Source organism: Dipodomys ordii, unplaced genomic scaffold (genome assembly GCF_000151885.1).
Source record: "Dipodomys ordii isolate 6190 unplaced genomic scaffold, Dord_2.0 Scaffold75, whole genome shotgun sequence".
In the NCBI taxonomy this organism is placed as follows: Eukaryota; Metazoa; Chordata; class Mammalia; order Rodentia; family Heteromyidae; genus Dipodomys; species Dipodomys ordii.
The window spans coordinates 6,224,793-6,234,936 of record NW_012267291.1 but is presented as its reverse complement, the minus strand read 5'-3'; the positions used below and the strand labels follow the sequence as shown (position 1 = coordinate 6,234,936).

The following is a 10,144-nucleotide window of genomic DNA, read 5'->3' as shown; positions in this document are numbered from 1 at the left end:
CTCCTCCTCCCCCTACTCCTCCCTCTCCCCCTCCTCCTTCTCCCTCCCCCCCCTCCTGTCCCTCTTGTACCTGACAGGAGCGTATCCTCTCAGCTGCTCCAACAGCAGCACCACCTGGCGCTGCCAGGGACTTGTCTCTCTTTGACGAGCCAGGGGGGCAGAGCTGGCTGTGCGGAGGTAAACAGCTCAGGGGAGGAGAGGCCGGAGACTTCTTGCCATAAAGTGAGAGTAGAGGCCAGGCCTCCTCTTCTGGGTATTTAGTCCCAGACACCTGTCTCGGAACACCCTCACAGTCAAAGGATCCTAGACAAAACGTGTCAGCTCCTGTCCCCATCCGAGGCAGATTTCCCGTTGGTGGTACTGCGCTCTGGTCTGGGCATGAAGATACCAGCTGAGTTTACTGGGCCATCCCTTTCAGAGCCATTTGCAGCGTCTGTCTGACTCAAGAGGCATATGCTCCTTGACCCAGCATCCAAGCGTAGAGATTTGGCTGTGTGTCAGGATGATGCTACAGCTTATAGATTAGAAAGCTGAAGGGAAGTGCCATGTGCCCGAGTGGTCAGCTCAGCCAGGCTCCAGTCATGTGAGGGTAGGCTGATTCAGCCAGGGTCCAGTCATATGCTGTAGTTCACACTGCCAGCCAGAGGCAGAGGTGGCCATGCCCACGCTGTAACTGCTTATTTGGAAAGGCCACAGAATTATTACTAGATAAGAAGGCCTGCCAAGGAGAGAACAGAGAGCAATGTCCAGCTGTGGGCTTATTTTACAGGGTGTGAGACTGCTGAACAGACATAGCTGACATGTTGTAAAGTAGCCTTGCTTGTTTTATGATGTTTAATTTTCAAAATCTAGTCTCTGTCTCCCCAGCTATGAGGCTATTCTGAGCAACCAGCGTCATAGTTTAAGCAGAGTGCCTAAAATTTATAAGGTGTTTTGTCTTAAAATACACAGTTCACTGAGAGTCCATGTTGGGCCCTCCTGGGGTGCAGGGGGAGCCAGGAGCTAGAGCTGGGCAGAAGCTGGGCTCTAAACACTGAGGCCTCAGTACCTTGAGGCCAGTTGAGGGTAGTCACTTGACTTCCTCTGCACAGGAAGGAAGTTGACAGTAGGCTCTCCTTGCTGTGGGCATCCATGCCCAAAACAGTGTTCAGACAATGGACAGTTGCCTAGTTTGTCATTTCTGGCTGGGACAGTGTGACCCATTGCATGAGGAATTCTGAGGTACAGGGAAACAGTGCCTACATGACCAAAATATCAGTTGTCGAGCTGGGTGTTTGGTGGCTCACGCCTGTAGTCCTAGCTACTCAGGAGGCTGAGATCTGAGGGTCACAGTTCAAAGCAGGCCAGGTAGGAAAGTCTGTGAGACTTTTATTTCCAATTAGCCACCAGAAAACTGGAAGTGGTGCTGTGGCTCAAAGTGGTAGAGCGCTAGCCTTGAGCAGAAGAGCTCAGGGACAGTGATCAGGCCCTGAGTTCAAGCCCCACAACTGGAAAGGAAAAAAAAAATATATATATATATATATATTTATACACACACACATATGCATATGTATATAATATACATATTAGTTGTAGGATTTTCTAGAAAATAAAGGAAAACGTGTTAGGTTGTGCTACTGAACAGTGTCGTACTGCTGGAGAAAATGGTTGGGATGAATAACGCATTCTTTGATTTGTTTCAGAAACATGTGTGTTTGCATTTCTTGGCCTGTCCATTTTTAGTTTCCCTCACAAGTTTGAAATTTCCTTTGTCATCTGGTGCATAGTAAGTACATCCCTTGTTTTTATTTAAATGCTTATTTTTAGATCAATAGCCACATATTCTAGATTCATTTATGTAACTGTTAACAGTTCAACAGCTACATAGACTCTTCTGTTTAAGTTTCTTTTGGTTAAAAAGTCACAAACATGGGGCTGGGAAGGTGGCTCAGTGGTAGAGCACTTGCCTTGCATGCATGAGGCCCTGAGTTCGATTCCTCAGCACCACATAAGCAAAAAGAAAAAAGCCAGAAGTGGCGCTGTGGCTCAAGTGGTAGAGCACTAGCCTTGAGCTGAAGAGCTGAGGGACAGTGCCCAGGCCCAGAGTTCAGGCCCCATGACCGGACCCAAAAGAAAAAAAAAATCACAAACATGCAGCTTAAGTGGCAGAGCACTGGTCTAAAGCTTGATCCTGATGTCAAACCACATGCCACAAAAACTGTCAGGCGTGCCAGAAGGGCAAGGGGTGGAATTAATGAGTAAGTCTCATTACTTACTCTTTAATTTTTAGTGGTCTTGAATACTATGTCTCCTTTAAAAATGGAAACAAAGCTGGGCTCATATCTGTAATTCTAGCTACTCAGGAGACAGATCTGAGGATTGCAGTTCTGAGCCAGCCCAGCAGAAAAATCCATGAGATTCCTATCTCCAATTAACCTCTCAAAAACCTGAAGTGGAGTTCACTGGTAGAGTGCTAGCTTTGAGCAAAATAGCAAGGGACAGAGTTAGTTCAAGGCCCACAACTGAAGAAAATAAAAGACATCAGAACAAAAGAGTGGGGGAAAGAGCAAAAAAGCTCAGGGGCAAGGCCTAGGCGCTGAGTTCAAGCCCAGGACCAGCACAAAAATCAGAGTGCAGATTTAGAGATTGGGAGCATTGGTGTTTGACACTAGCCCCAGCAAAAAGTTAGTGAGACCCCATTTGATCGATAAGTGGGCGTCGTGTGGCACACCTGTGAGCTCACTTACGCTATGGGCAGGTCTGAGGCAAAACTTACAGACCCTGTCTGGAAAATAACTGAAGCCAGTGAGCTGGGTCTTCGTAGCCAGTTACAACGCATGTCAGACAAAATCCTTAGTACATTATCTGACATAAAAGTGTTTTGACTGCCGGGCACTGGTGGCTCACGTCTGTCATCCTAGCTACTCAGGAGGCTGAGATCTGAGGATCACGGTTCAAAGCCAGCCCAGGCAAGAAAGTTCGTGAGACTCTTATCGCCAATAAACCACTACAAAACCGGAAGTGGTGTTGTGGCTCAAGCGGTAGAGCACTTGCCTTAAGCTGAAGAGCGCAGGGACATCGCCCAGGCCCAGAGTTCAAGCCCCACAACCGACCAAAAAAATAAATAAAGCCTGAAAAATGTACATGTGTCCCAAATGCAAATGAATGAATAAATACTTGTGAGAGTCCAGTGCATAATAGAGCTTTATTTTGCTATTTCCTTTTATTTTTTTGTGTGCCAGTACTGGGGCTTGAACTCAGGGCTTTGAACTCTTACTGGGCTTTTTTGCTCAAGGCTAGCACTCTACCACTTGAACCATAGCTCCACTTTGGATAAATGCTCGTTATTTGGAGTCTCAGACCTATCTGCTCAGCTTGCTTCAAACCTCTATCCTCAGATCTCAGCCTCCCGAGTAGCTAGAATTACAGGCATAAGCCACCAACTCCTGGTTGCTTTTGTCTTTCCTTTCCCCAGTGCTGGGTGCCTAACCCAGAGGCCCTGTGCATGCTAGGAAGCCCCACCCAACCCCATAGACTGTGTGTCATTAGGACTAAGGCCTTTGGAGATGGTGGAAGCCAAAAGCCATGGCAGGTACTTGCAGGTTCCTTTTGTCCAGAGCTAATGTCCATTTCCAGGTCGACATCAGTCTGCCACCTTGCCGTGGGGAGTGGGGCCCCACAGGGAGGCAGAAACCCTTTGCCCTCCAGAGCTCACCCTGTGGGGAAGACAGCAGCAGCCTGTCTCAGTCAGGCGCCCTTGACTTGATGGATGGCTTCTGCCTGGGCTCTGGCCATTGGCCCTGTTGCTCCCTGGCTCTCCTCCCACTGTGGAAACGTGAGACACAGAGCTTGTCCCCCACACATGGACTCTGGCGCGGGTGCACCCCCTGTGGCAGCAGCCACGAGATCCAGTGAGAAGCAGCAGAGCTGACTCAATTTGTGCTCGCAGGTGCTCGTCCTGTTTGGCAGAGCGGTCAACATTTTCCCTCTTTCCTATCTGCTGAATTTCTTCCGTGACCATAAAATCACTCCGAAGATGATGTTCATCATGTGGTTTAGTGGTAAGAGAGTCAACAGAGGGGAGAGCGGTGATAAAGGCCTGCCCAGATACCGGGTTACTGTCTTCCCAGGGCACCCTGAGGCAGACGGCCCCCTGTGCTCCATGGAGGGGCAGAGGACCGGCTCAGGACCCCTGACTGTCAGCAGGCAGCCAGGACCAGCCTTGCCCTGTCCCCTTCTTATGGCTCATGGGGACAGGCGGCTGTGCCTTTGCTTTTGGCAGTACTGGGCAGGTGGCCCAGGACTTCATGCTAGAAGGCAGATGCCCTACCTCAGCCCTCCTAGCCCCGACATACTCAGGGTGGCTATTTTTTCCTTCAGCCAGAGTTCTAGCAGTTTCTTGGAATATTTCAGCTGCCGTTCAGTCATTTCTCCACATTTTCAAGCATGAAAATGATTTTATAAAGCTTTGACTCCTAAAAAAACGGATCCTTACGCATCTTTCCATTTTGGGGGAATACATAGAGTTCTTTGTGCTTCCTTGTTTAAGTGTTATGATTGAAGCATTTCCATATGAGTTAGAATATAGCAACATACTTCATAACGTTCTTGCATTTATAGCAAGCTTTAAATTTGTCTTAAGATTGCTCTCAAGGCCAAGCACCAGTGGCTCATGTCTGTCATCCTACCTATTCAGGAGGCTGAGATTTGAGTATTGTGGTTCAAAGCCAGCCTGGGCAGAAAGTGTGTGAGACTATTATCTCCAATAAACCACTCAGAAGGGGCTGGGAAGGTGGCTCAGTGGTAGAGCGCTTGCCTTGCATGCATGAGGCCCTGGGTTTGATTCCTCAGCACCACATAAGCAAAAAGAAAAAAGCCGGAAGTGGTGCTGTGGCTCAAGTGGTAGAGCGCTAGCCTTGAGCTGAAGAGCTGAGGGACAGCGTCCAGGCCCAGAGTTCAGGCCCCATGACCGGACCCCCCCCCAAAAAAAAAAAAACACTCAGAAAACCAGAAGTGGTGCTGTGGCTCAAGTGGTAGAGCGCTAGCCTTGAGTTGAAGAGCTGAGGGATAGTGCCCAGGCCCAGAGTTCAAGACCCATGACCAACCAATAAAAAAAAAAAAATTACTTTCAAAAGATCTGGTGTGGCACTGGTGGCTCAGGCTTATAATAACAGCTGTTTAGGAGACTGAGATCTGATGATTGAGATTCAAAGCCAGAAAAATCCCTAAGGTTCTTTATCTCCAATTAGCACCCAGGGCCAGAGTTCTAGCCCCATGACGGACAAAACAAAACAAAAAAGAGAGAGAGACAGCCTGAGTTCAAATCCCAATAGCACCAAAAATACCACAGTGTGTGTGTCAACTGGCTGTACTGATGCACAACTGTAATCCCAGCACTCCTGTGCCTGAAGCAGGATTGCCAGCCAGTGCAAGGGCAGCCTGGCTCTGTACAGCCGCTCATACCAGGAAGCACTGCGGGGTCTGAGGCAGCATCCTCGCCTCCTGGGCTCCTGACCCGCTGCTGTCCCCTCAGGCCTACGGGGGGCCATCCCCTACGCCCTGAGTCTGCACCTGGACCTGGAGCCCATGGAGAAGCGGCAGCTCATTGGCACCACTACGATCATCATTGTGCTCTTCACCATCCTGCTGCTGGGTGGCAGCACCATGCCCCTCATCCGCCTCATGGACATTGAGGACGCCAGGGCTCGCCGCAGGAGCAAGAAGGACGTCAACCTCAGCAAGACCGAGAAGATGGTCAGTGCCGTGCTGCTGGGGGCCTTGCCTGTGGGAAGGGCAGGCCTGGGGTCCTGGGATGCCTGGTGTGTGCAGCACAGGTTCGAAAGTGTGGGTCTGTGTGGTAGCATGTCCACCAGTCCCATGGTCCATCTTCAGCAAAGGGTGCTGGGTAGAACCAGGCAGCCCTGCCCCTGCCAGAGACCTGGCCTGGAAAGGTCCAGATCAGTGTCCCCAGTGCTCACTCAAACACCTTTGGGACCTACAGAGGGCAGGGCAGCTTGCAGTGGCTGCTTGGGCCATCAAGGAGGTGGCCTCCCTCAGGACACAGGCTGTGGAGGGCACAGGCTAGGGCTGGAGGGGTCCAGGGTGGCTTCAGTGGAAACTACCTTTCCTATACCCATTGCCCACCTCTGGTGCTGCCCTGCCCCTTTCTAGTGCTCCTTTGCAGGTAGCAGGAATCCTCACAGCCTGCCTGTGAGTAGAGACAGGTCTGGAAGACTGGGCCTCCCGGCCCCTCAGCCCCTTAGTTGGCACCAGCACAGGGCTGGTGGTGGGGCGGGCCTTTAGGTGACATTGGGCCGAACTCTGTGGGCTCCCATGTGCAGGCCCTTCTGCTTGCCCTGTCCACCCACCACCTTTCTTGCTGGGTTTTGTTGTTAGGGGCCAGTCCTGGGCCTTGAACTCAGGGTCTGGGTGCTGTCCCTGAGCTTTTGTGCTCAAGGCTAATGCTCTAGCCCTTTGAGCCACAGCTCCATTTCCTGCTTTTTGGTAATTAATTCGGGTCTCAAGAACTTTCCTGCCTGGATTGGCTTTGAACCCCAATCTTTAGATCTCAGCCTCCTGAGTAGTTAGGATGACAGGCATACTTGCTGGTTTTTAAGAGTGGGTGTAGGCTGCTGGGCATCACTCAACAGAAGGGGCCTTTGTAATAAGCACTGCGGGGACTGGAGCCCCTCTTGTGGAGGTGAGAGGCCGGGCTCCTTCAGCATGCACATGCGCTGTGGTCAGGCACCACAACACTGCCTGCAGAAGGTGCTTGTATGGTGCTTGTATGTGTGCTGCGGGTGAGCACTGCCAGTGGCAGCCCCGGAACTTGATAGATTCAGCTTCTTGGCCTGACCTACTGGGGCGGAGACTGCAGGCGGGAGGGTGCCGCTAGGTCCTGTTGCTTGTGTGGGAGCAAAGCTTTGGCATCTCTGTAGCACAGATCAGGATGCGCCCCCCCATCTGCCCCACAGGCCCGGCCTGGGGTGGGAGGGGTGTCATCGGTGGCGGTGTCTGGTGATGATGGTGGCGACAGTAGTGGTGGTGGCTTCATGAGGTTTCTGCTGGCTTGGGGCCTCTCTGCTGGGTGGAGCAGAAGAGCCTCGGTCCTCATCTCCAGGCTTGTCTTCCCCCTCCTTCCCCCTGCCCGCCCCTCCCCTGCCTGCCCACCCGGCTCCCAGAGCTTCTGACTCAGCTGTGCCAGCCGAGGGCCAGGGGGCTGCTGTGCCCTTGGTTGCCCTGCACTGAGGGTACAGTGAGGGCTGCGTGGTAGGAGGTCCCGGGGAGCAGTGGCTGACAGCTGGGGGCTCCCTGTCCCCCAGGGCAACACGGTGGAGTCGGAGCACCTGTCGGAGCTCACGGAGGAGGAGTACGAAGCGCACTACCTCAGGCGGCAGGAGCTCAAGGGCTTCATGTGGCTGGACGCCAAGTACCTCAACCCCTTCTTCACACGGCGGCTGACCCAGGAGGTGGGACAGGCCCGGGGCCGGGGGCAGGCTGCGGGAGGCCTGTGGGAGCCACCAGTGTACCCCACTCCCTGTGGGCTGGGGGAGCAGAGCTCAGCCGCCCCTGCTTTTCCTTCCCAATGTCCTCCCCAAGCCGGGCTGAGGAGTTCAGGCACTCTGTGGCCTTGGGCAGTACCCAGGAGTGCCTGGGTGCTGCTGGGCCCCTCGGGAGGTGATGAGGTGAGAGGTGAGGCCGGGGGTGTGCCCGCAGCCGTCCCCATCCCTCTGGACCGTCCCGTCTCGGCGGCCTGGCCAGGACGAGCTTGTCGGAGGGGTCTCAGGATCTGGGCACTGGGCCACGTGCTCTCCGGCCGTGCAGGAGGCCCAGCGCTAGCTCACTGACAGCAGGGGGAAACTGAGGTTTTGGGGGAGAATTGAGCCCACACGTCTATTCCTGAGGCCGTGGGCTGTCTAGCTCCCTGCCCCTCCCATGTGCCCAGTGGTGCTTTCTGTTTGCTCGCTGTGGCCTTGCCCCGCCCCTCCTCCCGCTGACCGGCTCCTGTGTCCGTGCCCAGGACCTGCACCGCGGGCGCATCCAGATGAAGAGCCTCACCAACAAGTGGTACGAGGAGGTGCGCCAGGGCCCGTCAGGCTCCGAGGACGACGAGCAGGAGCTGTTCTGACGGCGCGAGGGCCAAGCTTCTGGGGCCCGGGACTCAGAGGCGCCAGCTTGCTTTCGGCAGCTTCTCCAGGATGTAAGACCGGCAAGTGGAAGGTGGCTGCTCCCCTTGTGGAAGTTTCTAGGCCTTTGGAGCTAGCTGGTTCAGAAATGCCTGCCAGCCCCACACTCCCTGCTGAGCCGGCCTGAGTGGCTGACCACAGTCCCAGGTAAATGCTCCCCTCCTCTGCCAGCAGGGGCTGCCCAGAGCCTGCTGGGAGCCGGCCAGGGACTGCCAGCCCATTCCATCCTCGACCCCTGGAACAGCCTGCAGGCTGGGTGGCATCTGTGCCTCTGTGAGGAGCAGCAGCCGTTCTGACCCAGGGGCAAGACCTAGAGACCGCAGCGTCCCCCACTCCCTGAGAAACACTGAAGGACCATTCTCCAGCCTGAGCCCTTCCCGGGCCTTCCTGTGGCGTCACAGCGCCCTCTAGTGAGAGGAGTGGGAAGTATGGGGTCCTGTGGACAGCGCAGCGACAAAGCGCGAGCCTCGTAACCACCCCACCGCCTGCTCCCTGTCCCCGGCGCTCCTCTGCCCGTCCTCCCAGGCTGCTGTTTACCTGCCACCACCCTCACTGCTGCTCAGGGCTCTGTCCCTTCTCTCTCCCATTCCCCGCCATCGTGGGTTCCATCGGCCCTCTGAGCCAGGCTTCCAGAGCAGGGATTCTACAATCACACCTGGGACACAAGTGACCTCAAGTCACACACACACACGCACGCACACACACCGTGGGTCCGGTGCCTGGGTGCTGGCTTCCCAACTCTGCAGAAGGTGGGTGGTGTCACCCACGCCTCACCTGCCCTTTCTGTAACTGCTGCATTCTGCCCAGCCCCCACGCATGGCTCTGGGGGCCTGTACCCTCGGTGAGTGAAGTTGCCATGTGCATGCCATCCCGGGCTGGCGAGCGAGGGTGGCTTGGTGCCATCTCGGGTACCCAGACCCTCAGTGCAGGGCAGAGAAGCCACCAGTGCATCTTGCAGAGCAGTGCTGGCTGGGCCAATGGCCCCGCTTGTGGAAGTGCCCACCCGAGTCCCCAGACCCCAGTGACCCACAGATCCCTGTGTATGGGGAACGGTTTAACTGTGTTTCCAGGCCAGCAGACGGATGTGGCCTTCTGAGCTCATGGGTCCCTGTTCCCATGGGCTGCACCCTGGCGGAAGGAGCCCCAGGCATGGTGGCTGGGCTGCCTGGGCCTGGAGCTGCCCTCAGTGCCATGCAGATCTTTATCTGCCCTGATGAAGAACCTGAGGTGGAGAGCAGAAGCCACCCGCAGTCCGGCCTGCTGGCTGCTGCCCCTCTTCTGCAGTGGGCATGGCTCCATGCTGGACAGAGCCCAGCGTCCGGAACCCGGCCTTGGGGCTGACAGCTGCTCTGTGACACACAAGGCTCCCTCCTTCTGGGCTCTTGCCAATTCCCAGTGCAGGGCATACCTCGGTGCTAGGGAAGGACCAGAGCGTTTCTCCCCCGGCTCCTTGCTGCTCTGCTGCCCCTTCCCGGCCCCAGGGGGCAAAAGTGCCGTCAAGTACCCTGGCCTCAGTGAGGGCTCATCCCCGCTGTGCAGCCAGCCTGGCCTGGGTAGAGATTGGGGGGTGGGGGGCTGTGTGCCCTGGAGGCCACCGCAGGTGTGCCCGGCCTCCACCGGAGCTCAGACCTGCACGGCCAGGGCCCTGCATTCTCAAGCTCCTCCTGGGCAGCTTTCCCCTGGGGTTTCTGGAGCTCTGGGGCCGGGCCTGTGCCCCTGCAGGCCTCTTGCTGCTCCTCTGGGAGGGGGAGGGGAGGCCGAGGGGGGCCGGGCCTCCTTTTTGCCCCTGCTTGTCTTGTCTTACACACTTAGAAGTGGTTGGAGAAGTCACATCACTGGATATTTATTTAGAAATAAAGATGCTGCTCAATCAGAACTGGTCTCCGCCATGTCGAGTGGCTTGGCAGACATGGGGTTTCTCCCTCCTAGATGCCACTTGAGTCCTTGGGCCTGCCTGCCGTCTTCCTCGGCCAGCAGCG

At 55.3% G+C, this 10,144-nt stretch overlaps 1 protein-coding gene across 3 annotated transcripts in view; it reads left to right on the top strand.

Annotated features, from left to right (window-relative positions):
- Positions 1 to 8,527, top strand: part of Slc9a8 (solute carrier family 9, subfamily A (NHE8, cation proton antiporter 8), member 8) — a 62,901-nt gene extending 54,374 nt beyond the window's left edge. For 2 of the 3 annotated variants that reach the window (XM_013024346.1, XM_013024345.1), the window contains 5 exons: positions 1,683 to 1,765; positions 3,929 to 4,040; positions 5,513 to 5,733; positions 7,302 to 7,448; positions 8,000 to 8,527. In XM_013024346.1, the coding sequence (XP_012879800.1) occupies positions 1,683 to 1,765; positions 3,929 to 4,040; positions 5,513 to 5,733; positions 7,302 to 7,448; positions 8,000 to 8,107 (671 nt within the window). In that variant the 3' untranslated portion in view covers positions 8,108 to 8,527. The remainder of the gene's footprint in view (positions 1 to 1,682; positions 1,766 to 3,928; positions 4,041 to 5,512; positions 5,734 to 7,301; positions 7,449 to 7,999) is intronic. The other variant, XR_001175365.1, reaches the window with a different exon arrangement.
- Positions 8,528 to 10,144: the final 1,617 nt, after the last annotated feature.